The sequence below is a fragment of the Parastagonospora nodorum genome, assembly GCF_000146915.1.
Source record: "Parastagonospora nodorum SN15 chromosome Unknown scaffold_2, whole genome shotgun sequence".
NCBI lineage: Eukaryota > Fungi > Ascomycota > Dothideomycetes > Pleosporales > Phaeosphaeriaceae > Parastagonospora > Parastagonospora nodorum.
In genome coordinates, this window is record NW_001884550.1 from 990,646 (window position 1) to 1,018,551 (window position 27,906).

The 27,906-nt window shown below is 50.2% G+C and overlaps 15 protein-coding genes and 1 non-coding gene across 16 annotated transcripts; 6 read left to right on the forward strand and 10 right to left on the reverse strand.

Moving 5' to 3' along the window:
* Positions 1-506: 506 nt before the first annotated feature.
* Positions 507-1,352, reverse strand: SNOG_01524 (hypothetical protein; the record flags this gene model as incomplete). The annotated part of the gene is made up of 1 exon (XM_001792110.1): positions 507-1,352. One exon carries the CDS (start codon positions 1,350-1,352, stop codon positions 507-509), a length of 846 nt encoding a protein of 281 aa, XP_001792162.1.
* Positions 1,353-2,137: 785 nt separating this feature from the next.
* Positions 2,138-3,304, reverse strand: SNOG_01525 (hypothetical protein; the record flags this gene model as incomplete). Its single annotated transcript, XM_001792111.1, has 3 exons — positions 2,138-2,274; positions 2,339-3,082; positions 3,190-3,304. 3 exons carry the CDS (start codon positions 3,302-3,304, stop codon positions 2,138-2,140), a joined length of 996 nt encoding a protein of 331 aa, XP_001792163.1.
* A 320-nt stretch (positions 3,305-3,624) lies between these two features.
* On the forward strand, positions 3,625-5,711 carry SNOG_01526 (hypothetical protein; the record flags this gene model as incomplete). The annotated part of the gene is made up of 1 exon (XM_001792112.1): positions 3,625-5,711. One exon carries the CDS (start codon positions 3,625-3,627, stop codon positions 5,482-5,484), a length of 1,860 nt encoding a protein of 619 aa, XP_001792164.1. The 3' UTR covers positions 5,485-5,711.
* Positions 5,712-7,174: 1,463 nt separating this feature from the next.
* On the reverse strand, positions 7,175-7,259 carry SNOG_16664. The gene is given in 2 exon segments: positions 7,175-7,210; positions 7,222-7,259. It is a non-coding gene; the product is annotated as a tRNA-Ile (tRNA).
* Positions 7,260-7,651: 392 nt separating this feature from the next.
* Positions 7,652-8,533, reverse strand: SNOG_01527 (hypothetical protein; the record flags this gene model as incomplete). The annotated part of the gene is made up of 1 exon (XM_001792113.1): positions 7,652-8,533. The coding sequence occupies one exon, from the start codon at positions 8,531-8,533 to the stop codon at positions 7,652-7,654; it is 882 nt and encodes a 293-aa protein (XP_001792165.1).
* A 9-nt stretch (positions 8,534-8,542) lies between these two features.
* Positions 8,543-9,283, reverse strand: SNOG_01528 (hypothetical protein; the record flags this gene model as incomplete). Its single annotated transcript, XM_001792114.1, has 1 exon — positions 8,543-9,283. One exon carries the CDS (start codon positions 9,281-9,283, stop codon positions 8,543-8,545), a length of 741 nt encoding a protein of 246 aa, XP_001792166.1.
* A 1,031-nt stretch (positions 9,284-10,314) lies between these two features.
* Positions 10,315-12,009, forward strand: SNOG_01529 (hypothetical protein; the record flags this gene model as incomplete). Its single annotated transcript, XM_001792115.1, has 2 exons — positions 10,315-11,301; positions 11,473-12,009. 2 exons carry the CDS (start codon positions 10,315-10,317, stop codon positions 12,007-12,009), a joined length of 1,524 nt encoding a protein of 507 aa, XP_001792167.1.
* Positions 12,010-12,729: 720 nt separating this feature from the next.
* SNOG_01530 (hypothetical protein) lies at positions 12,730-12,891 on the forward strand (the record flags this gene model as incomplete). The annotated part of the gene is made up of 1 exon (XM_001792116.1): positions 12,730-12,891. One exon carries the CDS (start codon positions 12,730-12,732, stop codon positions 12,889-12,891), a length of 162 nt encoding a protein of 53 aa, XP_001792168.1.
* Positions 12,892-13,175: 284 nt separating this feature from the next.
* Positions 13,176-14,263, reverse strand: SNOG_01531 (hypothetical protein; the record flags this gene model as incomplete). Its single annotated transcript, XM_001792117.1, has 2 exons — positions 13,176-14,009; positions 14,072-14,263. 2 exons carry the CDS (start codon positions 14,261-14,263, stop codon positions 13,176-13,178), a joined length of 1,026 nt encoding a protein of 341 aa, XP_001792169.1.
* A 317-nt stretch (positions 14,264-14,580) lies between these two features.
* On the reverse strand, positions 14,581-16,608 carry SNOG_01532 (hypothetical protein; the record flags this gene model as incomplete). The annotated part of the gene is made up of 3 exons (XM_001792118.1): positions 14,581-15,633; positions 15,704-16,534; positions 16,588-16,608. 3 exons carry the CDS (start codon positions 16,606-16,608, stop codon positions 14,581-14,583), a joined length of 1,905 nt encoding a protein of 634 aa, XP_001792170.1.
* A 300-nt stretch (positions 16,609-16,908) lies between these two features.
* SNOG_01533 (hypothetical protein) lies at positions 16,909-17,173 on the forward strand (the record flags this gene model as incomplete). The annotated part of the gene is made up of 2 exons (XM_001792119.1): positions 16,909-16,987; positions 17,082-17,173. 2 exons carry the CDS (start codon positions 16,909-16,911, stop codon positions 17,171-17,173), a joined length of 171 nt encoding a protein of 56 aa, XP_001792171.1.
* Positions 17,174-18,514: 1,341 nt separating this feature from the next.
* Positions 18,515-19,674, forward strand: SNOG_01534 (hypothetical protein; the record flags this gene model as incomplete). The annotated part of the gene is made up of 2 exons (XM_001792120.1): positions 18,515-18,541; positions 18,592-19,674. The coding sequence occupies 2 exons, from the start codon at positions 18,515-18,517 to the stop codon at positions 19,672-19,674; spliced, it is 1,110 nt and encodes a 369-aa protein (XP_001792172.1).
* A 659-nt stretch (positions 19,675-20,333) lies between these two features.
* SNOG_01535 (hypothetical protein) lies at positions 20,334-21,159 on the reverse strand (the record flags this gene model as incomplete). Its single annotated transcript, XM_001792121.1, has 3 exons — positions 20,334-20,435; positions 20,601-21,035; positions 21,085-21,159. The coding sequence occupies 3 exons, from the start codon at positions 21,157-21,159 to the stop codon at positions 20,334-20,336; spliced, it is 612 nt and encodes a 203-aa protein (XP_001792173.1).
* Positions 21,160-22,096: 937 nt separating this feature from the next.
* On the reverse strand, positions 22,097-22,812 carry SNOG_01536 (hypothetical protein; the record flags this gene model as incomplete). Its single annotated transcript, XM_001792122.1, has 3 exons — positions 22,097-22,577; positions 22,631-22,713; positions 22,774-22,812. The coding sequence occupies 3 exons, from the start codon at positions 22,810-22,812 to the stop codon at positions 22,097-22,099; spliced, it is 603 nt and encodes a 200-aa protein (XP_001792174.1).
* A 943-nt stretch (positions 22,813-23,755) lies between these two features.
* Positions 23,756-24,666, forward strand: SNOG_01537 (hypothetical protein; the record flags this gene model as incomplete). The annotated part of the gene is made up of 3 exons (XM_001792123.1): positions 23,756-23,819; positions 23,899-24,087; positions 24,110-24,666. 3 exons carry the CDS (start codon positions 23,756-23,758, stop codon positions 24,664-24,666), a joined length of 810 nt encoding a protein of 269 aa, XP_001792175.1.
* Positions 24,667-25,540: 874 nt separating this feature from the next.
* Positions 25,541-26,314, reverse strand: SNOG_01538 (hypothetical protein; the record flags this gene model as incomplete). The annotated part of the gene is made up of 1 exon (XM_001792124.1): positions 25,541-26,314. One exon carries the CDS (start codon positions 26,312-26,314, stop codon positions 25,541-25,543), a length of 774 nt encoding a protein of 257 aa, XP_001792176.1.
* Between the last annotated feature and the right edge of the window lie 1,592 nt (positions 26,315-27,906).

Genomic DNA, 27,906 nt, shown 5'->3' on the forward strand with positions numbered 1-27,906 from the left:
GTACTTCTAAATCATTCATCTCGAGAACCATGTACATCCCACCGTGATGGACGTGAGACCCCATAAGCTCCGTGCAGCGTCGCACAGTCGCAGAACGCACATGCAACGTCCCGTTCGTGACATGTGCCGGGATGTGCTACTCGGCGGTTTGTAGCAGTGCAATGCGAGTCTAGCGTAACATTGAAAAGAGAATGCGAGAGGAGATTGTTGGTGGCGTGTGGGCGATCCGACGGGTGCGGATTGTGAAAACAAAAAAACGCGAGAAAGTGAGGTTTAAAAACACAGGACGAGATTTCGGTATACGAGGCAGCTATGGCTGGAATTAGACTATGGGAAAGAGAAGGAAATGGCCAGGATCAAAGTGAGACTTTTCAGTGTGGTATCTTGCATACCCTGTTTCCCCCCGAAACTGAAATGGAAAACGGAAACGCCGGTATGAAATGTCTGCTGTCCGATGCAAATTATAGCCAAATAGGAAGAAGAACCCATCATGGAGAGCGATGGCCTTATGCGCGAAGAGTGCCGTAATCCACACCCGCCAGACCATTAGGCACCTCCGTCAGACTGAACTTCTTAAAGTCCTTGACCAGATCATTCCCCTTCCCCTTGACATCCGCCGTCTTGCCAGTCTTCTCCTTCTCCGCCGACTCGTTGCGCTTCTGAGTTGTCGGCGAGTCCACGACCGTAGCTTCGGAATCGTCCTCGCCCTCTTCGACTTCACCACCCTCAATCTCCGCCTCGACTTCCTGATCCAACTTCTCCGTCTCGGCTTCGACGTCGACGAGTTCCTCCGCGTCTTCAGGCTCATCACGCGCATCGGGCACGACGTCCTCATCGAGTCGCCAGTCCTGAATCGCGCGGATGATGTCCACCGCCAACTGACCGTTCTTCTTCAGCGCCTTGTCCCAGTGCGCGGGAATGCCCTTCTCAATGACCATAAGGCGCGCAACCGCATGCACGAGCATATGGCGCATTGGGCTGCCCTCCTCGGTATTCGCATACACATACTGCACGCGCCTGAGACCCGGGTATGTGTCGGAGTACTTGTACCACTCGCGCACAACCTGTAGCACATCTGCGACGAGGTTGGGGATCATGAACTTCTCAGCCATCAGGTACAGGTCGAAGAGCAGGCCGAGGTCGGCTTCTTCGCGCGGGACGGGCAGCGAGGAGCTGTACAGCCAGCCGACGAAGGTCTTGAAGGGCGCATCTTCTTCTTCAGGGAGTCCGAACGAGGTCGTGTTGGAGTTTTTGGCGTAGAAGATGCGGCGGAAGAATGGCGAGTAGTGGCATAGCAGCTTCTCGTGCAGGATCCAGTGCGTGTTCTCGGGGCCGACGTAGATGTCTACCATAGAGCGAGAGAGGAGCCTGGGGAGTTGGGTTAGTCGATGCGCTGAGAATTGACATTGCGTCCTTGAACACTGCGATAGAGTGATCGCTGTGAATCTTGAAGCGTAAATCACTTACTCATGGAGCTGTTTTTCTGGTGCTGTGCTCGTCATGGCGATCTGGTAGTGTGATGTTCGACCGTTGGTACTAAAGGCGACTACTCGGCGGTAATTCCGTCGATCAAACTTTCAACGGTAAAACGGGCAGCTAGTAGACTATCGAAAGATTATAGCTGCAAAGATGTGATGAAGAACGGAATGGAAGCACGATGCAAACTCAAAAATGTGGCCGTGCTGCCTAAAAAGCAGGTAGCAGAGAGGCTGGGACTGTATGACGTCGATGTTGACGAAGGTGACATGAGTGCAGCGGCTCGTTTCTTGGATAAAACCCCTGTCCCCGTCGCAGACCCCCGCCTAGTTCGCCCGTCATATCAAGGATCTTGACGATCAGAACGGCCAATGTGCATGCGATTCTGCAGCTGCCATGCAATTGTGGCATGCTGTCATCACAATAGGGCTACCATAGACGAGTCGGTGTTGGAGGTGCTGGAAATTGGGTATTGGGGGCCGAATTGGACGTATGATCATCCCAGAACACCTCTGTGGCATCGCGTAGCTCCACATGGCGTGTCCCGCCCGCACAAGACTGGCGTGTAACCTTGCTGAAAATGAGCTTACTGTTTGACTGGGTATCTGAAGTATTGCTAATGTCATCCATGCATCTTTCCAGCACAACATTATCGATGCGCTTATGCTGTGCGTCTCTCGGGCATATTTCTGCGTTCCTTGGAAGTGACCTTCTTGCGGCGGCGCTCGATAACCTTGTCGAGTTGCTTCGACTTCATGTTCTGGAAGCGGTCGATCAGGGCGAGTTTCTTTTGCTCGGCTAGAAAAAAGTCAGCAATCAGCACGAAATGATAGTTTACCCAAAGAACGGCATAGAAACATACACTTCTTGAGGAAGAATGGCTGTTTGCCCTGCTTGACCAGCTCCTTCTCCTTCTTCTTGTGCTCCCGTATAACTTCTTGGTGCTTCTCCTTGTTTTCGCGAGCCTTTTGCTGCGACTCCATCGAAAGCAGCTGTTTCTTCAATCTCTCCTTTTCACCTTCATTCTTCGATTTCTTGATGGTGCGTCGAAGCTCGGCGATCTCGGAGGCTCGGTAGTCGTTCAAGAAAGAGTATCGGTTTCCCAACGTGTTGTCGTCCGGAGCTGCACCGCCCATGTTGTCGAAGCGCGGATCGCGAAACACGGGCTTCTTGACATCTACCACCTTGCGCTTCCGCGACACCATGCGCTTGCTAGACTGCACCATGGGAGCGTGCTTGCTCGACCGAGCTTTTGGCGCTGCTTCTGTGTCCGAATTGTCGCTGTCGACATCCTCTTCATCGTCATCTTCATCGTCCTCATCTTGAATGACCTTGCCCTTCTTCGTGCCTTCACTCTTCTTTTTGGGCTTTGCTCCAGCTGCGCCATTCGCCATCTTCTCCGCCTTGATCTGCCGTAACCGCTCCCTTAACGCTTCGAGCTTGTCATCTTGCGACTTTGATGTGTCTTCGCCTCGCTTGCGCTTGCGATCTGCCGACTGCTGCTTGGAAAGAGCGTCTTGTGCTTTGGCTAGGGCGCCAAATGAGACCTTGCTCATTTGCGATTTCACGCGCTCGTCGTCGGATGCGTCGTCCTTGTTCGCATTAGCTATGTGCAATACAAATTGTGTTGCTCTTCAAGGCTCACCATTGCTTCATACTGATTGTCGTCGCCTTCGTCCTCGTCGCCGGAGCTCATGACTTCCCCGCCCGCACCAGTTTCGAGAATGGATTCGGAAGACGAACGGTCGGTCACTTCGTAGTAGTCTTCACCATCTGAGCTATCGTCCGCCGGGCGCAGCTTGCGGTCGAGCTTCTCTGCGAGGGGCATAGTGAATCGGTCGTTCCGTATCAATCACCGGGCCTGCCTTCGTGTGTGGTAATTCGATGTGCTGTGTGGGGGTTTACCTTGCTGACGCGACACTGAATGTCGGTCTTGCTCTCTAAACTTTTTGGACAAGCCCCACTTATCGGCGTTAGTTTCCGCCGACACTGGCGCCGCCAGGCAGCGGATGCACGTGGTCGGCCAGAAAGTGAATTTCTGTATCGTTTGCTCACTTCAGTGCTGCAGACGCTTCATGCGACGAGTTCCTTCATCTCACTTCACCGACTTCTTCACCCCGACCGCGCCCCCGCTCTTCCGTCTGCCCCATGTCTACAGTCGCGTCAACTCGGTACAGACCCCACGACTCCTCCCCCGTCGGATTTTCTGACACTAACCTTGACAAGACCGCAGTCGGTCGTCGAGACAGCATCTCACCTGCGAACGCCCTCCACCAAGCCCCAGCCGCCGATATGAATGAAGAGAGCCTGAACCCGCACGCCTTGCCTTTCCGGCCAGGCGGCCCCAGTAACGATGCCCGCCTCTGGAACCGCAGTCGCAACGAAAACCCGCCCATGCCACCTCATATGCCTCCCATGCCGCATGCACCCTTTGGCCATGCCGGCGCACCGTGGCAGATGGGCTTCCCACCCGGCCCTCCACCTGGCCCTCCGCCGCCACCTCCGTTCTTCACGGGTAACCAGTTCCCGCATAACGACTTCGAGGCGCACCAGCATGCGCATTCGTTCGAGCAGGCGCGCGCGCATCACCAACCACAGTGGCCGCACAACTATGGACCTCCCATGCCGCATGCCAACTTCCCGCCGCCACCTCCGCCACATCTGCCGTATGGCCAACCGCCCGGGTTCCCGCCGCAGTTCTTCTCGCAACACTTCCCGCAGCAGCGCCAACCGCCGCCGCCTCCGCGCCAGCCAGGCTACCCACAGCCACACCCTGCGCATTTCCAAGCGATGCAACATGCGAATTGGCCACAAGGTGCAAGCACGGAGGACATCCAGTACGCTTTCACTGCCTTAATCAAGGATCTCAAGTCGAAGAATCGCGGCGCTAACTCATGTGACAGGGCGCCTACTCAGACTCCGAAAAAGAACAAGAAGTCCAAGGCAAAAGCCAAGGCTGCAGCCAACGGCGACGACCTTCAAGAGTATGGCACCCTCCATCGAGTGGACCCACCCGGGCTATGTACTTCACGTATTGACAAGATCCACAGTCCTCCTCAGTCCGCCAAGGCCTTGAAGAAGGGTAGATACGGAGACGCGAAGATCATGTTGCCTGCGCCGCAGCCCACAGATCTCTACATGAGCCAAGCGTCTGAAGAGCCATCTTTGATTGACCCACCTGGCCATCTCCTAGTCATTCTGGACCTCAATGGCACCGTTCTCTACCGCCCAAACAGGAATAGTACGACAACAATGATCGCGCGTCCGTATCTTTCGCCCTTCTTGCGCTATCTCTTCCAGAACTTCAAAGTCATGGTATGGTCAAGCGCGAGGCCTGCCAACGTAAAGGCACTTGTGGACAAGGCGCTTGACAAGGATCTCAAGGACATGATGGTAGCTACCTGGGCGAGAGACACGTTTGGACTCTCGGCAGCCAACTTCAATCAGAATGTGCAAGTGTACAAGAACTTGAGACTGATTTGGAGCAGAGACCAGATCCAGCAGCATCATCCACAATACGAGGCGGGACAGCGCTTTGGTCAGCACAACACCGTCCTCATCGACGACTCCGCACTGAAGGCCAGTGCTCAGCCCCACAATCTGCTGGAGATCCCAGAATTTGAGGCAACGCCTGAACAGATGGAAGGTGACGTGTTGCGAGAGGTTGCCGGGTACTTGGAGGTCTTGAGGCAGCAGTCGGATGTTTCAAAGTTCATCCGTAAGGAGCCATTCACAGGTGATGGTCGTTGGAATTACGACTGGCCGGTCGAGGCTCCGAACGGCGGCGAATTAAAGGACAAGGTGACACTGAAGGCTAAGCGTCAAGGTGGAAAGTCGCAGACTCCGAAAGGCTCGACGCCGAGAATTTACACACCAAGGGCTTCCACACCAAGAGCCTCCACGCCAAGGGCATCGACACCACGATCTTCGACACCAAAAGCACCAGTCTCGAACGTGACGAACTCGCTTTCTTCCGTGTCACTGAAAGCTGCTGAGCAGGCCGCTTAGAAGGGATTATATTGGGCGTTAGGACAGTATTTACGTGACCATGACGGATCGCGTTGGATGCAAGGACATTGCATGGCGTGGCATGGACAAAAGTCATATAGCAAGCTGGGTATATGCAGATTGAACAGGGTGATTGTGGTTCGCTTCAATGTGCTAAGAATGAAACTCTTTGGACGACTTGATCATGTTTTCATGTTCGTCGTGCAATATTTAATATTCAAATGAGACGCGTTTCACCGCTGTGATCTTTTCAAGTGCGAAAGTTCTTTGAGGATATCTTGCGACAGATAAGTTTGGTTTCTGGGTCAGTGGCTGTGCGATGAGTGAAATGTGGCCTACAAGAGTGCCATGGCGTTTGTCCGGTAGATGTGGTGCATGGTAGAAACAGGGTTTGAATCGTAGAGAAAAAGCGTGCAACTCGTTCTATTCCATTTCCATGTGTTCAAATCTCTACAGACGAAGCTACTCACTGCGTAAACGCAGTCCCACAAGTATATCCTACTTGGACTAGAATCAAGAAGAAGATACTTCACACAGCGATCCGACACCTCGATCGATGACTATAGACAGTGATGAAGAGGCCCAAGCTCCCAATTTGCCAAACAAGCAAAGTGTAAAATGATGCGGCGAGACTGCGACAATAGTCTGGGAGATTGGGAGATAACTAATGCTCTGAGATAAAGCTGCAATTTACCCCGGGACATTTTTCTCATTTCCCCAAAGATGACCATACGTAGAACTGTTTATGAGAGACCTGCTAGGGAGTACTCTACCTGCATCTTCATCTCTACTATTCTCATTTTCGACGGCGCCAAACTCTTCTGGTGTTATCTTGAACTTCGCAGCGTCGTTCTTTGCAGATGGAGGCGGTACGCTCGGCTTCTTGAAGCGCCAAGTGCCTTTCGATGTCTACAATCCTCAGATCAGTCTCCGTGCGCTCTTCAACGCGTGCGTCAAGCTTATCTGCAAGTGTTGCATATGCGTTCCAAGATCCAGCAGTTGGCTCCTACAGAAGGCTCATCTCAGAGAAATGCTTGCTGATCTCTTTAGTACTTAGTGCGGGGCCTCTGAAGTACAAGGCAGATATATCGCGGCAGCGGAAACCTTAGTAGTCTTAGTGAATGAAAGCAGTCTTGTTGCTCGGGATGTAGTTCAGGAGCTCTTAAGCAGATTCTAGACCGTGTTTCCTGAGCGTGTCACTAGGTCCCGGTCTCAAAGAACTTCTCTTCTCGCCGTCATCAAGACTAGCACCGGGAGCTGCAATGATTGTACGCGCTCTGTCTTGACACAAGTTACTATTGGAGAGCAACTGCTATCGTCTATACAAGCCTGAATAGAATTGATAGCTGATTAGTACGTTGCTAAGAGCTAAAGCAATCTTGAAATTAGACAGCTTAACTAAATTAACCTTCCTTCGTAGATAGTGCTCAGGATCGTAGGGCACAGCGCGCACGAATTGTTGCAGCACCTAGTGTTAAGACATAACCTCTAGTCAAAGCACGGCATGCGTACAGACTTCGACAAATTGTAATGGTATTCATTACATTCTTTGAGTTCCTTGCGCAGTGTTGTTGCAGTCTTTGTGGACCAACCTTCTCACCGCAATCACACCGAGCCTGAACCTAGGGCAAAAAAAGTAAAATCATCAGGCAGTCTGAGACAACGATACAAGCGATGCAGACAAAAAAGATGGTCACTACGAGGGTCGAACTCGCGACCTTGGCGTATCAAGGATAGTATTAGCACCACGCTCTAACCAACTGAGCTAAGCGACCGATAGTTGTGTTATTCGATAGAAAGCCGCCAGATTAAAATATTTAAATTCGTATGGAAAAGAACCTGACAGAGATGATGGTATGAGAAAGGTGATGGGGGACATGGATGCGTGAAGATTTTGCTAGTTGGATATGCGGGGTTGGTTGGTCGAGTCACTCCCCGCGGGGTTGAGACCATGTCGACACTAAAACCATTGGTACTTCCAACGAATGAGGAGCTTTGGATGGCATGGCTGAAGTCAAACTCGCTCGCCGTGTATTCGTCAGCGCTTACTTTCCTTAACGCAATACTGGTTGTACGCTTTCTTGTCGTATCCACGAATGTCTGTGACTGATTCATCAGTTCCACTTTTGCTGCCCGTGTCTGCACCTCCGCCTGGCCATTCCACGGCCTAAACATCCTCCAGAACCAAGGCGTCAGGGCATTCGTCCTTCCAACTCCTCAAAGGCCTTGCGATAGCCACATCAGTGCCCTTGTGATCCGTCATTCGTCCTCGATAGTAGTAGTAGTGCGGCCAGGTGTGTCCATGTTCGTCCGCGAGGGTGACCTTCTCTGTGACTCCAATTGGAGATAGTGCCAGAACTTTGAGGTCAGATCCATGCTCTCCCAGATACTGCATGATACCGTCGGCACGTGCCTGGAAGCTGTAGCGCTCTAGACCCATTTGGAGGTTCCGATGGAAGAAGCGTGCGAGCTCTCCGTTGCGGAAGTACGCCTTGCGGTAATTTGGCGGGTTGGTAAAGCGGAGGATGCGGAGCTTAGGCATGCCCGCGATCGCTGTGAGAGCCTGCTCGAACTCGTTTGGCGTATAAGGTACACCTTGCCGTGGCCCCAGTATGTCGTCCTCGTTCTCGTCTCCAGCAATTTCATAAAGATTCAGGCACAGCTGGCGAATATTTGGGCAGCCTGTAGCAATATTTTGCATGTCTGAAGCATCGAAGCATTTGTTCACGTCTCTTCGATGTATTCCTCCGTTGACGATAGAAAGTGTTTCCAAAGTTTCTCCGTGGTGGACCAGACTATCAACATCGATCTTGTCGCAGTCGGTACGATGTATCGTGAGCATCTTCAGGCCGTAGAAGCTGTTTAGAAGCAGGAGTAGACTAGTTGCAAGCTCTGGTGTCTGGATCGCAGCCATTCTGACGTTCAGCTTCTGAAGATTCGGCTGGCCTTTCGTAAACTCCATGGCCATTGCCTCAAGGAACCTACTTGCACCGACCGTAGCCCCAAGCCAAAGGGTACGAAGAGTCAACATGTTGATCTGCCGGAACATGGTATCGAGTTATACGGGCAAAGCGATGCCTCCCAGCCAGAGATACGCCAGTCTCAATCCGAGGTGTTTCGCCTTTGAGCATGTGGCATCGCCAGTGTTCCCAGTCGTACCCACGCACTCATTGTGAGTTGATAGAAATGCATCTTCCAGGATGGCTGCACCATTTTTAGTTGCCCCGAGACTAAGTTGAGTAAATTTCGGACACTCCGTCCACAGCTTCTGCAGGCCTTCGCAAGAGAAGGTATTGACAAATACTGTAGCGCTCGTAATATTTGAGAAACAGCCCGTCGTCCATTCAGATTGAACGGCATTGGCAAATGCCTGGCCTAATGGCAATTCGAGCTCTTCTAGGTTGGAATGCAGCAATAGGAGTAGGTTAATAGTAGAAGTTTGCAACGTGCTGATGCTCTTGAAAGTCCGAAGTTGTCCTCGAGGAATGGCTGCCAGCAGGGTTGGCAGATGGTCAACTTTTGTGTCGCACGAGCGAGTGAGAAGATGTATGCGACTGACGTGCTTGGTAATGTTCGAATTTGCATGAGCGAGGCCTCTCACATTCCTCTGGCCAGTTTGCAGTAGATCTGTAGTAAGGGTATTCCAGAGATGTGGTAGAATGATCTCTGCCCATGCTTTGTTTACCAGTACGAGTGCCTTTCGCTCACTCAGCTGCGTGACGTAGTGCGCGACTTCGCTTTTGAGTTCGTTGGGAAGGCGGTCAAGCTGGTCAGGCATGTGTTCATTAATGTTCACCATGACGTGAGGTCGCTTTCGTGGTCAAAGAGATGCGCAGGTTGATCACGACGACTGCAAGAGTCGAGGTGCATGTGGCGAAGCGGAGTGACTGGGAGGATTTGTCGAGGCAGTCGCGATGAGCTACCAGAGTTCCAGCGTTGCCAAGACCTTCCAATAACACTGCTAATGCTCTCACTTTCACCATGAGTCATTTGGACACAATCCTAGTGTTCTGAGCATGAAATTTGTCCTTTCTTTCCTCGCCATCAAAATGACTACATGTAGGGCGTCGAGGCCTTCCCCTCAGAGAAGATTCCTAACACACCCAGCCACTCGAATCTAGATGCCAATTGACGACTGGAAGGTCTTGATATAACAGCGCTCGGAAGTTGTCGTGTTCTTGGAAGGGTGAGCAGCGTGCGAGCACCTCTCATCCAGACAGTTTCGTCAACCTCATCAGCATGTCGCAAGCGGTCTTCGCAGTCTTGTCAACAACCATGGAGTTGCTGATTGATAGTGAGATCTTTGAGTACCAGGATCGGCAGTCGCGGGCCGTTTGGTTCCTTCCGCTTTGGAATAATCGTCGCGTCACGCACCCTGCCTCACCCTCGTGACATATTTGCAAGCTGCCCAGAGATTGTTGTTTTTGCCAGTAATGTCTTCTAAAACGTACCACAATGAATATAACATTGGGATGGATAAGGATGCTTCCATCTGGTCATGCATGTACTACAGCTCACTTGATGTTTACCATTCGGAGTAGCGGTTATGTGCATAGAATGCCCCGCTCCAATAAGTAGAATCTTTCGCTTTCATGACGCCCAGCAATTGCACGCTCTTGTCTCCTCTGCGTTTGGACAAATAGGCGGCGGAGAAACGAGAACTTTTGTCTGCTGTTCTCGCAGTGAATGACCATCTTTTGGGCTGCACAGGCCACGCACGCTTCCATTGATTTACAAAACTAGCGCCACTCTTGCCTCGTTCAATCATTTGCTACTTCTTGCTCAACTCAGAATTTGCACGACGCGCACTACACGCCTGTCGCAACGATCATGCCGACTTTCTCTGAGCTGCCTACCGAGACGAAGCTCAATGTGTTTGCGTTCCTCCGCAACAACACTGACAGAGCACGATCGTGTCTGGTCAGCAGAGACTGGCTGACTTGCATGGCGCCACTACAATGGAAGATACTCGAGATAAAGCCAGACACCGTCACTGCGGAGAATCTGGCCGCGATACTGAATCCGAAAAGCAACATTATCAAAAACATTCGATACATAAACATCAAGCATCAACCGCATGATTGTCAAGACAGGTATTCCCCCGAGCTCGAAGCTGTGGTTCAAATCATCATCACCGCGCTTCCTCGGAATAGCCTTCGCGGTATCATGTCCCTCTTACCTATCAGCCTATCCGTCATGATCCAGCTGTTGCAATGCCAGCAGACCATGAGAACACTCTATGCAAGCGTCGACAGTACAACGTACAACTTCCCTGTCAAATATGATTCCGTTGCATACACGACGTGGGTTGAGCCAGCTTTGACGAAATTAGAGGAACTCATTGTTTACATTCGAGATGACGTTCCTGATAGTTACAAAGCTGGTGCAGCTTTGATCAATAGCTCAAATGAGATCAGATCTCTCTCGATATGGGCGAGTGGTGATAGAGCTCGTATGGAAAGCGAAACTGAGCGACTAAATATATTCCAAGGTATCAACACGATCACGCTGGATTTTGAGCCTCTCCAGCTATTGCATCTTCAGCTCTGCAGCCTAAATCTGGTGGCACCACCTACTCTGGCCAAATACGTCAACCTGCAAACGCTGAGGGGTCTGAGGCTGTTCAGATGTGGCAATATTGTGCCTGTCATAACTTCCCTTGCATCCTCGTTATCTGAGTCGGCCGCGCTAGACACCTTGGAGATTGTGGTCTTCGATGAAGAAGACAAAATCACACAGGCAATAGAGAAGTTGCTTGGCAGCTTCTCAGAGCTCAAGGGTTTGTGGCTAGACATGGAAGATGCACGAATGATCGACGTGTCATGCCTCTCAAGACACGGCTCATTGTTACGTCAACTTGGTTTATCTTCTTATCCTAAAGCTCGACAAAGTCTGAGTGTGGAAACTATTCAAGCTGTTATTACTAGTTGTCCCTTTCTTGAGGGGCTCGCTGTCGATTTCCCTGTCGTCGACATGGGTCATATTCAGACCCTCGGTTCCAACTTTGAGATTCTCACAATCAACAATGTCCAACGCGCCTCAACCGAGTTTGAAGCTTTCTTGGTACGTATGGATGAAGCCACATACTTTGCACATGCACTAACAACGTTAAAGGAGATCATTACCAGCCATCGTAGTCTTCGCCTCTTGCGAATGTTTACTTTACCCGTCATCGATTACGGGAAGCCAGAGAATCCCACAGTTGCAAATACAGTTGGCATCACGGACGAAGAGGTGTATGCGACTCAAGCGATCATGCATAAACTTGCAACAAGCGTCATGCGACAGCTCCGGTGCCGTGGCTCGAATGTGAGCCGAATTTCAATCCAACCTGGTTACAATTGCTGGGAGACACGTCCGGAGTGCGATGAGAATAGGCATGTATGGCCCGAATACTATTACCTACGTGGTCATACCCTGGATGTGACTGGGGCCGGATCTGTGACCGCTGTTCCAGTCTCTTGGAACAATCTTGGGCTCGCTAGTGGAATCAACGTAGTTAATAACTCAGGGTGGGGTATCTAAGATTGGTGGAGAAGAAGGAAACAAACACCAAGTTTTAGAAAGTAAGGGCGAATGCGGCAGTATGGGTAGCAAGGATGGAGTAAAACAATCATAACACTTGCAATATCTTCATGAGCAATCAATGCAAAACTTTCAACAAAAATGTATGTACAAACTAGACGTAACATATTGTAAATTAAGATATATTAGTAATGTGTACTGTTAAACAGATAGAGCGTCTTTACCCCAACGGGTGCAAGCAGGAATAGAGGAAAACACCATGTGTTCTCAACGATCAGCATGAGGCGCCTAACTTCTGAACACTTCGGCGGAAAGCGATCATCCCGCCGCCTCTGAGACAATTCCTAGACTGTCTCAGTCGCTCACACTGAGCCTCGCAAACACGATTCAGTTGACAAAATCCTCAACAACGGCGTTGTCTGATCGCCTCCAAGACAACTAGCAAACCATCCCACTCGCCCCGATGAGGTGTCTCAGACATGTTCTACCCCACGAACATTTCAAAATTGTCGCATGTATAAAGATGGAATGAAGGAGAGCTACATTCCACATCATCAACACCCATCACTTCCTCTCGAAAGTCAGATACATACGATCTACATCATCCAGACACACTGGGCGAGCTCAGCAACGCACTGAACATCTATACACACGGCTTTGAGCCACACGAAACACCTTCATAACCACATACCTATACACACCGTCCAACCACTAAACATCATGTCGCTTTACACCTTCGCAGCAGTCCTGCTCCTGTGTTTGACACTGGCTGTATGGTATGCAGCAGGCTTGAAAGACCAGGTCAAGCATCTGAAGGGCCATGTTGAGCATCTGCATGGCAAGGGCAAGGAGGATGGCAAGGGAGAAAAGAAGGCGCAGTGATGGGGACGGCGGAAGAGATATGGGCAGGGGGTGGAGCTGGAAGAGGAGCTGGAGCTGGAGGAGTAGTCGGAGTGATGGAGACGATGGAGGAGATGTATGGAGTGTTTGCCAGGGGATGATTCGGTCGATTACACATGGAACAGAGGCGTTGGAGTTTTATAGAAATTCAAATTTGTTGGCTTTACATATCATGACTTGGATCATATTCAACACGGTCGTTTCACTTACATGTACTCAGTCTACAAACAGGATTCTAGGGTATATCCACCTCTCTGACATGCATCTTAGAACAACAAGTCCGCATACTCGCCCAATGCGCCATCCTTCCCGCCATCGAAGTACTCATGCATCCCATCCATATCCGCAAATTTCTGCGCCACTTCCAAACCTCTCAATCGCTCTTTCTCAATGACATCCCAATTCCACTCGTCCGCACTGACCTGCTGTGGCAGCATATCCTCCGTACTCTCATCCCCATTCACTGCAGTCTCGCCATGATACACCCATCCCTCAGGCTTTACAGGCACCATGTCCGCATCCACAAGCGCCTGCTCAGGCGGCACGGTAATCCGCCCGCGCTTAATCACATACTTCGCAATAGCCGTCGCATACACCGCGCCCATCAACTTCTCTCTCTCGACTTCACTGCCCTTGACCTTGCGCCACGGCTGCAGCGTCCACGTCTTCGGCTTACCCACACCAGGTTTGACAAGATGCGTCACGAGATAGAACCACTTGCGATCCCAGCACAGCACGCGCGTCCACATTTCATATTTCGTATACGGCAGGATCTCGCGCTTGAATAGGCAGCTTATCCCGCCGAGCGCGATCAGGTGGCGGCCTCGCGTGCCTTCAGTTGCGCCAGCTGGCACAGCGCTCTTCTTGGCGCCATAGAGCCGGCTGTTCTTCTTGATGCCGTTGCGGATTATCGCGGTGAAGAGGTGCGTGCGCGAGATGTCCATGTCGGAGAAATACGTGCTGTTGGACTTGTGCATGTTGTAGTCCGTTTCGAGGAGCGGGGTGCGGGTCGATGTGACGATGGGTTGAAAGAGCGCATGAGGCGGGATTGGGGTTGGTTGGAAGTATATTTGGTATACGAGGGCGCGGAAGAAGCGCAGCTGTTGCGAATGAATCAGTCCTCATGGTTGTTTCTTCCTGCGGTTGGGGTGGGAAGACATACATGCCACACGCCTGGTAGGTTTTTAAGATTTGCCAGGGCGAGCAGGATCGCAGCGATTCGCCATATACCGCCAGGTGCGTTGTAGCCTGTCCATCGCGATAATGTGTCTGTAAGGGTCGCGCGCAGTGCGGGTTGCGAAGAGAGTGCGGCGAGGGAAGCTCCAGCAACAACGATGCTGATTGCTTGTGCCATTGTGATCATAACAATAAGACAACACCAGAGCGAAAAGGAAAAAGCGAACAAGAAGGAAAACAACTACAAGATCAGCGAATATAAGATACAGTCATGTTTTCAGCAGCTGCAGGTGCTGTCATCCTTATCGCCCTGCCGAGGCTCGGAATTGCGAGCACCGGCTTCCGAAAGACGTGCTAAATGCAGATCCCGAGACATGCATGCGGCGCGGGTGACATGTCCGTCGAATCAATTGAACTTCGAACACTGCCATGACAGTTTCTGCGTGCGAACACACAGTCAGTGGGTATCATTAAGCTATCGCAACAACTCTTGACTCATTTCTTCTTCTTCGTCTTGTCCACAACTTCCACCCAGTTCTTGTGAACACCACGCTTCTCTAGTGCCTTGATGATCGCATCCTTCTGCGGCCCCTGAACCATCACCTCCATGACAGGGTTCTTCGGGCTTGAGCCTTGCAGTTTGTCTATACTTGTGCTGCCTGCGCATGTCTTACGCAGCTCGTCAGCAAGGGGCTGCGGCGCGATATGGTACGGCTCGAAGCCATGCACCTTGGACACAGTCTTGTTACCGCTGCGCGTCTCCAGTGTGATCTGAATCTTTGGTGGCGCGCCGGCCTTGGGCTTTGTGTCGGTAATATCTGCGTCGTTGCGGAGAATGGCATAGAAGGGCGATGATGCTGCAACCATACGTTCCGCAAGCGCATCTCGTGGAATGTTTCCTGATGACAGGGCCGCATTATCTGCTGCTGATGATCCAAGCAGTCCATCGGCGAGTTGCGGATTGAGTCTCACAAGCCTCTTGTTCTTCGCATCGATGAGATTCTCTGCCTCAACATACGCAAGAAGAATCTGCTTGAGCTCTGCAGGTGTGTACAGACCCCGCGGGTCCGCCTTGGAGGCATGGAAAATGGGGGCCAGCTTCTCTTTTGGCCGAAGCAGAGAGACAAGCTTCAGTTTCTGCCCCACAGACCCCTCAGCAGCCATCGGTGCTGCGGACTTGCCATTTGCACTAGCTGGTGCGTCCTTTTTAGGCAAACGGTATGGCACGAATGCCTCGACTTGCCGGTCCTTGAAGTCAATGTCCGTAATAACGACTTCATTCCCATCTCTGTCCTTGCACTTGGCGATCTGCTGCTTGTCGAGGTATCTAATGAACTTTCTGATGTTCTTCCAGCTCGACTTCTTGATCTGTAATGATGCGGTGCGCGCGGGGGTGTACGTGGGAAGGAAAGGCTGAACGAGCTGGGCCATAACGTGCGACTGTGATAGAGGGAAGTCCAGGCCATAGTTTGGTTGTCCTCTGTTGTGCTCCATGTGATGTCTTACGCCGAAGAGGAATGCGTTCTTGAAGGCGTCGTCGATTTCTGCCTGTGTCAATAAAACTTGAAGCGAGGGAATGTCATGACCTACCCTTGGTCGTCAGCTCCTTGTCGTCCACCACGTCGATAAAGTCATGATTCGACGGCGCATCTTCACCCTCAACTCCCTGCGACTTCTCTGCCTCGGAACGCTCGGTGGGGTTTGCGTCGAGCGACACGCCGCCCTCTTGATCATCCAGGTCTACTGCTGCTGTGCGCTCCGCCAGGCTTGTATCCTCATCTTGCTCGTCATCCCAGCCTGGAACGATGTCTGGCGGATCAGTGCCTGCCTTGCCTGCAGAACTCCACGACCACAGTTCGTCGCCAGCCCAGTGGAAAGTCGACACAGCCTGACCCTTCATTCCTTGCACCTTGTCTAACGCGCTCACGTCGATCTCGCAGGTGCCGACAGCCATCGGAACGGTGGGTGCCTCTAAGCTGGCGATAGCAACAATGGCACCTTTGGTCGCCTTCTTCGGGAACGGAGGACCGCGTTGCAATCCTGGCGTCATGAGGTCTGCGCCAGCCTGCATTTTCTCGACCACTACCAGGGGTGTATACAGCAGAGGAACAATGCGCGGATTGTGCCAGAGCGTGTATACTGTCGGGTACATCTTGTCGAAGAGCTTGACCCAGAGTATCCGTTGTTCTCCGCTTGTGCCTTCGTGGCTGCCAACGTATACCGTGCCGGATACTTGTTTGAGGTCCGGCCCTGCTGTCGTGGTGAAGCGTGCGGACAGGGCATTTTCGGGAAGGAGCGACTTCCTCAGCGCGGTAAGACCGGCCGTGGAAGCTGTCTTATCTTCGGGGTCCGCATTTGCATCGACTGGCACTTCGATGCCAAAGTCTGCAATAATTTGGTCGGCGGTCCGGCGGCGGTCGCTGCTTTTGAGGGGCGAAAGCGGCTTGATCTGCCTAACTTAGCCATGCTGCGCAGTTTTAGAGGTTCAAGAACATCACGTACGTTAGGTTTCTTCTTGAACATGTTGAACAGATTGCTATGGCACGGGTGTGAAGACTGTGAAGCTACAAGGAGATCGGTTCACACTCTTGACATTAAATGTTTGCGTAGCGGGTTGTCGATGACTTCAGCGGGGCAGTCGCGCTAGAACACGTTAAAGCGGATACTGCCTTCCCCGTGCATGAGTCGAAGTCACTCATCCTGGCCACGACATCAGTCTTTCCTGAAGACGTAACTCATTCGAAGAATACGTGTTCGTTCGTATGTGAACGATCTGCTGTTGCCTGGAGGGTACAAATGCAGATCCAGTGGGCCAGCTACAAAATGTCGATCTATTCCAGGGCTCCGTCGAGGCAAGCGCATCAGGGCAACTTGTCTACACTGCAGCCTGTAATTGCTCAGGGTATCACGAATGAGGTCGGACTCACCAACTTTCCGTAATCATTGCCGTTCATGACAAGCTGGGTGTAAGCTAAGTGTAAGCTGAGATGAGGCAGTGGTGGAGGACACCGTTGGCTTTCGCTATGCACATTTACCGTCACCTTCGTCAGCTTTCGGACAGACTCAGGACCGTCCTCACCGGAAGTGAGCTTCCAAGGAAGTCATGATGAGTTTTGATTTGCCAGACTCGGTATCTGAATCAGTATGCAGTACATTGAACACAACCGTGCTCATTGCATTCGCGTTTTACAGACACATTCCGGACCGCGAGGCCAGTCTGAAAGAAGCAAATGGATGTCATATTTCAGAGGTATACAGCACAGCGCATCTGCATATCCAATGGGATAAAATGAGATGTACTGGACGCGTCTTACTGTGCTTCCTGCACCTGAACGCAGCACCGCCCATCCACTACTTTCGCACGTATTCACGTGCACATATGTCCAGTCCTTGTTGTTGCAATAATGAGAGAACTGCAGGACGAGTCTTTAGCGTTCCATTCAGTACGAGAAAATGCGGCGCAGCCAACCCTTCCAATAACAAAGCAGCGAACTGCGCTCCGCCCGTTCGGGCGGCCGCAGATCCCCAGGTCCCAGGTTTTTGGCCAGGCCGCCCGTTTTGCATGTGGCTATCCCGAGCCGTCGCTCAGCTGCGCACATGTGGGAGGGTCGGCGTTGGACCAATAATTTGGTACTTGCATCATTTAGACTTCAACCGCCAGGCACACAACATCATCGTGATCGTCAGCGCTTCGTTCAGCAAGAAACTCTGCGCCAGAATCCTGCCACTTGCTGTGTAAGATTGCACATGTCCTGTCGCCGCATGGTAAAGTTCTCCAAGAAGTTTGCACGGGCGACGTTTGAAGTCAATCACCATGTAGGTTTACGGATCGGCGGCAATTTTTGGGTGCATGTTCGACAACCTAGTCAGACAACCGCCCGTGACCTGGCCAAGCCGTTCGACATTGAAGCGCCACAATCCGTGTCATTGACACTACAGCTTGCAGGGTTTAGTGTCAGCGTTGGCGCAGCTGTTTACTCGTCGCCTCGACGCCTCCCGCTGTCCACAATTGTCATGGGCGAGATGCGGAGAAATGGCGGAGAGCACGAGAACGCCCAGGCCAGGTCTTGCTCGTACTCGGTGTCATCTCTTCTTTTTGCTTTTAACCTTCACATCCCGCCTGCTTTGTTCGCATCCTCCCGCGATGGTATTATGTTGAGGTCGTGCATTCGACTTTTCTCGCGGTGACATCACAGAGCGACGCTTCCCTCGGAACCGGAAATCGGAACATCGAAAACTCTGCGACCACATGAGTCCACTGTCCAGCCCCATGGTCCGCAGGACTGTGATAGAAAGTCCTACCCCGAGGAATGCTTCGGCAGTTCTCGATTTCGAGTCATGGGATGCCATCGAGCTGATTCTGGAGGCTTGGGCCCAGGGTCTTTTGGTGGGATCTCTGGTGATACTGATCGCCATAACCTTAGCGAACATGAGGCGAGGCGTGTTATTGCATAAGGTAAGTGCTGCCACATAACATCGCGAACAGTCGCACTAATACTTCGTCAGCTCATTCTTCTTGAACTTGTTCTTGGACTCTGGCAAGGTTTCTGGCTATTCTTCAGACAGCCCATTAATGGATGGTGGCTGTCGGTCGCCGCAATATTCTTGAACGCCTCCTGGTCGCTGCACAACGTCATCGCCTGGATGAAGATTAAGCCCTTTTTATCTAAATGGGCGAGCTATGCATTCATCGGCACAGTCATCCTTGTACAGCCGTATTGGGTCCTGGAGATATACGCCAATTTTGCCTACTTCCACAACATCAACGACATTTTCCTCAAAACACGGCCGTGGGAGGCACTGTGTCGTGATCCCTGGTGGATCTTCGCGACTGTCTTACTGTTCTGGGTGATCAAGACGCAATACGAGTTGTCCCTCAAGGAAATCGTCCGCATCTCGCCGCGCTTCGGCATAATGCTGCTTTCCATGGTCCTCAGCATCATTTTCATCATCTGCGACATTTTGACCGTCACCAAGGCAATCAGACTCCCGGGGACGACTGGTATCAATCCCTTCTGGAAGCTAGCCTTTGTCTTCAAGTGCTTGACGGACGCCGTGGTATTGGACGATTTCAAGATGGCGCTGGATCGCCTGAGAGCTTTTAGGATCAGTCGACTAGGCAGCTTCTCTGGCGATTTGTCGGACAGCCGCTCCCGCAACGACGGCAATCTGGTAGCCACATGGGAAGACATGGAAAGGGAAGCAAATGCCCTCCAGGCCGTACGCAGCCCTGACTGCGATTACATCCACCCCAACAACTTCCCGTTCAAACCAAAGCGGGCTCGGCGAGCGCAGAAGGACTCTGTTGTATTCCCAAATCACAGTCACATTCGGGACCCAGGCGCCGGTGTCGCGCCAGAAGACCTCGTACCAAGTGCGTTAGAAGACCAGATGTCAGAGAAAGGGCATAGCTCGCAGTCTACGCAAAAACAGCACCAGCGTCATTTGGCCGATAACCCAAACGCCTTGAAATCAGATGACATGGTTGCTGAATCAGATTATGCGGCAGCGCTCAGAGAGGTCACGCGTGACAGCGTATCCACGAACCCACCAGCCGGCAACTCTCCTCGCCTGCCCGCCGCAGGATGAGCCATGCAGGATGTGAATACGACTGCAGAATATCACGGAAGATGGACCAAAATCCTCTCCTATGAACCAACAATACACGCCACTCACGCAGTGTCAACAAGTCTTCGTGGCCCGTACATGGCAGCGTGAATGAATCGCGTCGTCTCCAACGAGAGACATGGCCACGGACACAGTTTTCCTGCTTTACCTACAGAATATCTGTTAGTGCTTTGCACAAGGAGGGCGGCATTACTGCCTGATGATAGGAGAGAGATGTACATGTGCCAATGGCCATGCGATAAAATGTCTAATGGTAGTCACTAGCTATAGAAAGATTTAACGGTTACACGTTAACATGTCATGAAGATCATACTGAATTCACCGTACTCACTGTTTATTTTGCAACAGATGTGTACACAGCTCATCACGGAGAAGCTCTTCTATCACAAAGTTTATGCACGCATAAGCTTGAAGCGAGTCGTTGACTGCACCGCATTCCAATTTCCAAGATTACGTTCTGGGAATTCTCAAACCAAACACACGTCACAAGGTCTTCCCCATACTTACCTGGGCAGCCCGACTTACAGCCCACCTGACGCACGCGAACAAAGTTATGCTTTCCCACGAAACGCAGCAACCTATGCACGTCCCCCCACCAGCCTCACTAATCTCCCACTAGCTCACCCACTGGCGCGCCCCTTCTTCTCGCGCCGATATACTCCGACTGTCGCCTCTTCCTTCGCCAAAACCATACCATTCTCGAACGCTAGATATTCGCAGCACTGATTCGACTAGGTAAAGCAGGAGAAGCCGCTCTACATGGTCCATTTTGTGTTAGAAGATCTACCCCCCTTACATTATAAACCAGCCTTCATCAAGATCGCAAGGATTGGCGTTTGCTTCAGCCTAGTCTAACAATGCGTATAACTCTGATGAACAACACTAACAAGCGCATCCCCCGAGAAATTCCCAGTCGACATAAACGTCAAGCAATGATAAAAATGCTCCTCCTTCATGACATGCGCTGGCACAGCTCCAAGACCTTTTCCCTGCTGATATGCATGGTAAATCTGCCGAAAAGCGTATACACAGTGCGCTACATGGGTGTTCATGTCGATCCAGTATGTCTCAACATCTCCGCGTGTGACGGCGTCGTGACTTGCCTCTTGTGTGCCGTTTTGATCGAGAAAGTACTTCCGTCCGCTGGCGTTCCATTCGGAGTCGAGGGCGGAGCTTAAGCATGCGGTCGGTGTCCAGGATGTTACCATGGGGGAGAATTTGCAACCTTTTAGCCGTGCTTCGGGGAGAGAGGAGCCGCAGTCAGCTACTGAGAATTTGGCTGTGTTGTCGAGAGTCGCCTGGGATGTTTCATGGAGAGCCGCCTGTGTTGTTGAATGATACGCTATGTTGCTAGACGCGAGTCGAGCTTACCAATTTGTTCCCTGCGATGGGAGATGCAAGACAGCATGCCGCCAACATTAATAGAATCCGATCTCTCACGTTCATCGTGGGAACAGTTTCCACTGTATTTCAAAAGCGCCTGCCGTGAAGAGTGAGAGCAGGAGAAGTACCAGAGGCGAAATTTCGTGACGACAATCTTTCTACAAGTCCGTCATGAGCTAAGTCAGAACAGAAAACCTCCGACTGGTCCATACCGGAATTTCCTATAGAACATGCATGCAGCACAAATTTAATCTAGAACTTGGGTGCGCAATCCGGTCGTTGTCGTAGATCTCCCATGTACCTACCCCCTCTTACAAAACCTCCGAGCGGCCATCATACGGTGAAGCATCGGATATTTACTACTTTCGAAGTCACAAGGTATCCCGCATGTTCCTAGAAAAACGGTTTGTGTTGCAGTCGCAGTAGCTAGCTTCACTGTGAATGCGGAAGCAGTGTTGGAACATGGGATGGGTCTTATGGAGAAGATGAGATGTTCGGTTTTGTTCACATGAGGAACTCAGTGGTGTCAGAGTGCGTCAGATGGCTCAAACTTATCAAGGGCTTGGTAGCAAAAGAACATTTGCTTTGTATAAGAAATTATTAGAGAAGATAGCATCTTAGGTTACGCTTTCATGCACAGTCGACGAGAACGATTGAAAGGCAAAGCTATAGAGCCATCTCCCGGCTTAAAAGTAGAGCCGAGAATTCTCCCGAGGTACATGGTTCTTGTGAAATAGATGAATAAAAGTCGAACACCTCGAGGGAAGAGAGGAAGATCTCGTCTATCGCCGGCTACTACGTAGAATAATTATAACACAGCAGATCTGACTCAGTTTTCACAACATCTTTGACTCTAAGAGGGTGATCTGGCATTCCTGGATAAGACATAAATTCCAACGGATCGTCTAAGCCATCGATTGCTCCTTTATGCCGCTTTTGCCATTTCCACCAAATTCGGTCAACATTCGTAAGGTGAAGATAGAAAAGAGGTTCTAAGAAGTTAGAGGAATTCAGAAGAGAAATTCTCTGTTAACGTACCGTTTGGAGCTAATAGCGATGAAATATCCCCCCAGACTGACGTGGGAAACCAGAAGTGCAGGTCTTCCAACGCAAAATTGAATTCATCGAAATCAGTCATACTCAGTAGTTCCTCGATACGTTGCGGCGAGAAGGCAAGGTCAGTCCATGTGCCGTTAATTGCCTCATAGTTTACGAGATTCGATGTATAGCATCGACGCAAACAGTGTGGTTCAAATTCGAGCGGGGCTTTTACATTTGGCTGGGGCCTCGCCATATTCCATGCAGGAGTAAGGTCTTTGAAGCGGCCGTCCCGTACACAACAAATTTCGTCTAAGTTAAGGGAAGAAAGAGTCTCCTCGGTCACGTCGGGGATTATAGTACTTCTGCCGCCAAAACCAGCGTTCGCATCGAATATATCCGAAGCTCCAGGGTCCTCGAAGTCAAGCTCCCATTCCCAGTAGCTAAGTAGACATTAGCAAGGTATAGGTTTAGATGCCTAGGGGAGATCAAACACTAAACGTCCTCGGTAGCCACAAGAGTTTCTGAGGGCATATTCGAACAAATGAAGATGCCATCTATGCCAAGCGTGATCACCAGCTACAAAATGGTCTGTGTTCCTTTAGTGAACGTCTTGGCTTCCTGATAATCTTGACTTACAAGCTTTTCCAGTGATGGCATGTATTCTTGTAAAGTCATCGTATATGCTTGTGTTTGCAACAAGAAATGATGGCTTTGTAGAGAGGCAAAGCATTGCATTGATAAAGTCTGTCCTTTCTTCCCTTAAAAGTGACCTCCATGAACGTCGCGTGTTTGGTGATCGGCAGGCGGACTGCGTTTTGACTTCTTGTTCTGCGTAATGTTTGTTATAAGGGCGGACTTGGTTTACAGCATCAATCTTCTCATTTAGCGATGTTAGCAATTGCGACTGCCAAATCTGTAGTGCTAACATGACTACGAAGACCGTGGCAGTTAGGCATCCCACAATATAAACTCTGTGCGGCTGTCTGGACAGTTTTCGATATGCTGAGCCTTTATCGAGCAGGAGATTGGTTTCCTTAGAATCCATATCTTCGGATATCGTAGAAGAAGAGAGGTACATGAAGTTTCTGGTGAGCGGTAGAGAATATGGTCCGTATGCGGGAGCAATTGTTTCTGAAGGACATGTGATAGAATCGAATGGAGGTGGACCTTGCGGCGACGATGAGATGAGCGGGTCGACGGACACGGTGAAATCAGCATGAGCAGGTAACGGTAGATGAGTCATGGGTAGAATACAATGTGACTAGGACATTGATAAACTCCGAGGCCTATGCTCAAACTCCATAATAACGCTATTCTTGGCCTTGAACTCTCGATTGTAACAAAATCAAGGCGATTAATCCTTACATGGGTCCTATACCTGCTGGATAAATTCCGAAGATACCGAAATGCTCTTCACCTGTTTCAAAGCTTTGAAAGAATAATAGCGACTTTGTTACGATCTAGTGAATATAAGTTTAGTAGACATCCAACCTGATCAAATTATCTGCTCAAGCTCACTTGGTATCAAACAGCACAGTACTACTTTGAACTCTTCAACCTCAGTTACCAAAGCCTTTAACACTACCCAAATCCCGTCTTCCTTGACACCATACTCAACATGGTTCAAATCTCGACTTTGATGAGCGGATCCGCTCTCCTTCTTGTCATTCAGGCTTTGGCTCGTAAGTGCTACAGGAGTTCAATCTATTAGTATCAATGGTATTCACGCATACGCAGTGCCAGTTCAGCCAGAAAACGCAGTTCTCGACCAGGAGAAGCGCGCCATCCAATTTTCCTTCAAGCGAGGAGAGGAGGAGAAGCGCGACCCTGCCATCCAGTTCTCCTTTAAGCGAGGAGAGGAGGAGAAGCGCGACCCTGCAATCCAGTTCTCCTTCAAGAAGCGTGACGAGGATGTTAATACCAATTTGAGCCCGGAGGACTACGAAAAGAGCGAGGGCCCACACGACCACAGCCCCTGAGGGGTGGAAGGAGAAGCGCGCCATCCAGTTTTCCTTCAAAAAGCGGGGAGAGGAGGAGAAGCGCGACCCTGCCATCCAGTTCTCCTTTAAGCGAGGAGAGGAGGAGAAGCGCGACCCTGCAATCCAGTTCTCCTTCAAGAAGCGTGACGAGGATGTTAATACCAATTTGAGCCCTGAGGACTACGAGCAGAGCGAGGGACATACTACTGTGCCTCCTCAGGAGTGGAAGGAGAAGCGCGCCATCCAGTTCTCCTTCAAGAAGCGGGGAGAGGAGGAGAAGCGCGACCCTGCAATCCAGTTCTCCTTCAAGAAGCGTGACGAGGATGTCAATACCAATCTTAACCCAGAGGACTACGAGAAGAGCGAGGGCCACACGACCACAGCCCCTGAGGGGTGGAAGGAGAAGCGTGCTATCCAGGTTTCCTTCAAGAAGCGTGAAGAGGACGTCAATACCAACCTTAGCCCAGAGGACTACGAGAAGAGCGAGGGTCACACGACCACAGCCCCCGAGGGGTGGAAGGAGAAGCGCGCCATCCAGTTCTCCTTTTAAGTGTGGATAACATGGAAAGGTCATGGAGCAGGTAGAAGCGCGATACTATGAGCTATTGTGCCTACAAGCGCATCAAAGAGTTTTGAGGGAGCTTTCTGTTCATTTTGGAAGAGATTGTCCACTCACTCCCTTCCTAGTCATTCATTTGGGTACGCTTGCGGGACACGATCATCTGGATACGTCAGTTCACATGTTTAGGGGATGAAAGTCGTATGTGCTATATAAATCTAGTCACAGGAATTTAGACAAGAACAACCAGTGAATGGATAAGATTGATCTGTAGTATGCTGCAATTCCTCGTTCCTCTCCATCTCTCACGTTTCATCCAAAGGGGACCTGTTTGCCTTACTCTTTTGAAGTACTCAGTCGCTGCTATCGCGACAATGCTTCGTTTTTGATATGTTTAGCATGGTTTCAATACATATGACTTTTGTTGTAGCAGCACCCTGATCAAAACTCTAGCTGTGCAGAGCAGTGAAAACAAGCACCCCAGGGCCAACAGTCAGGGATAAGCAAGTGGACGAGCAATGTAAAATTTTCTCATACACTGAACTTTCCTACCCTACTGAGTATGAATCTAAAAACACTAGAGTGTTTCTCTTGTAGGAACGAAATGGCTGGAAGCAAGCGCACGGACTTCACGTTTGAAGGCTCAGAGAGCATGAATAACTATTAACATCAACACCGTCGCGCGTCCTAACTAGGCAGAGTTCTTGCATAGAAAATGAGTGTACTAGATTAAATTATCCTAGCTGCCTACAATATCTCTGAATGTCATGCTCGCTTGTCGAGCACGCCACACCTTTCTACCTATTTAGCTATGTGAAATTCGGGACCATTGCACAATATCATTGATGTAAATGGTAAGCGCCTCTTATAATTGCTGGATACTATGTTCATTTTCGTGCCCGGGGTCGATTGGAGTTTTACCGCTCATACTATCCGCATGATTTCCGTCATCACCAACCAAGCCACCGTCAACTGGCCCGTTCATTGCACTGAACATACGAAAATCTGGTGACTTCCAGCTGTAATCGCAAGAGACATACTTGGTATACAGTATGCTGTCGTATGCACTGTGATTAAGGCCCCACTGGACTAGCATATGCCCACAATGGTATGTGTGGGCAAAACTTGCAGTCCAGTTATCTGCAGGCCGTTGGAACATAACAGCTCGCTGATATTTCTGCCAGATGAGGATGCAGTGCGACAGATGTTGGTTAAGGGTGACGTAAGCCCATTTATGCTCGCCCAGCAATATCTCCTCCTGAGAAATCATATCAGTGCCTTCCGCGTTCCGTGAATAGCCCCAATTTTTCGAATCCCACTTCGCGTTGAGTTCTTTGTCGTAACACTCAGGAGGTGTCCAGGCAAAATTATGTGATTCAAAAAGACATCCCTTGGCTCGTGCTTCATCTGGTGTTTGGCCGCATGTTGATACTCTGACTTTGTCGATGTAGTTCCAAGAGATGATGCCCACCAGTAGGCCGAGTAAGAGGACAAGAATGGAATTGAGTATAATTAAAGGGGATTTGAGGTAACCGTTGAGAAATTGCCTTAGACGATTTGACGAACGATATGAGTGGCCCTCTTCTTCTGAATGATCGAATTTGACAGCGTCGACGGGTTGATAGTATGCTCCCTGCATTTTGCTGCGCAGGCACTTGGAATCAGGTTTGAGGCCAATTAATGACCATTACATGGAGTATTTGCAAGAAAGCTTTTGTGGGGTAGATAACTCGGTATGTAGGGCTGATGGAACGGTTGTGTTGATGAAACTACTGAATGTGCTTCGTGTCTACAATTGTCCGACTATTTACTGCAAAGCGGAAAACCTCCGATATAAACATCAGCAATGCTTCTGACGTGAAGTATTCACTAACATGCGATCATACATTGATATCGTGCTTTATGTCCGACATCAGCCTTGGGACATGTGCTACAATCGCCGGTACATATTAGATTTTCCGGTAATGTTGATTCTTTCAGATATTAACTCGAATCTACCAAGCTTCGGAATTAAGATTTATTGGCACTCGATAATTCATAGGAAAACATCTGGAGATGGTTTTTGCTAGCGAGTGAAAGGTCTGTGTCGCGCTCAGTGCAGTAAACCCACACCCAACCTTGAGTGCGAGCAAAGATCAGATTCTCTACTCCTAACGTTTCGTCTCATCACTTGAAACCCACCTCAAAGCATTAAACCTTACTGTATGAGTAAAATACTGGAAATTACCAATGGATCGCTTACGAGTTGGGAATCTCCCTTTGAAGATGGAGAAATCAACGAAACGGCCTTCATTTCTTATGCGGCACAGCGCTGCTTTCCTCGTTCTAAGTTCTCAGATTGTAGCAGCATTAATGCATGCTCTTGCTCGAATCGTTGAGACTGGATCTGGCCTTCAAGAGAGAGTACATCCCTTCACAGTACTGCAAGTCCGCTTGCTTATTACAGTTATTGGATGTAGTCTCTTCCTCTGGCGATCGAGAACAAACTTCCTCGGCTCTCCCGAATGGAGGCCTCTATTAGCGTTGCGTGCTGCGGGAGGAGTCTTTGGCGCATGCGGGTTCTACAGTAAGACAGTCTCATACTTTCACTCTAGAGCACAACAGCAGTTCTAATCAATCCAGTGTCTATATCATACCTATCTCTGAGCGAAGCTACAGCAGTTAATTTTATAGCGCCAATTGGCGCTATTATACTAACAAGGTATTTGGAAGACAGCAAAGTCGCATTCCTCGATGTGATCGCATCAATTACGGCACTTTTAGGCGTTTTCTTAGTCCTACAACCTGCCAAGACTTTAGCAAGTCTCTCTGCAGAACCTTATGCATATCACAAAGGCATTGTCTCTGGAATCATTGGTGTGGCTGGCGGAATTGTAAGTTTCAGTCAAATGCAGTATTAGAACCTTCCATTAGTCATGCTGTTGAGCTATAAAAAGTTGAACAAACTAACTTTTCGTTACAAACAGGTTGCACTTTCGGCAATGCGTCGGCTAGGAAAAAACGTTCATCCACTTGTTAGCATCAACTACTTTGGCGTTAGTATCTTCGTCATCACAACAATATTCTCAATTTCAATGCCAGGGATAGAATGGCCAACTCAGGTCAAATCGTGGTGCCTCCTTGCCACTATAGGAGTGCTAGGTCTTTGTATGGAGTATCTTCTCACTGCCGGTCTAGGATCAGATAATCCAGGCGCAACTATTATGATTTACTCGCAAGTTCTGTGGGCGC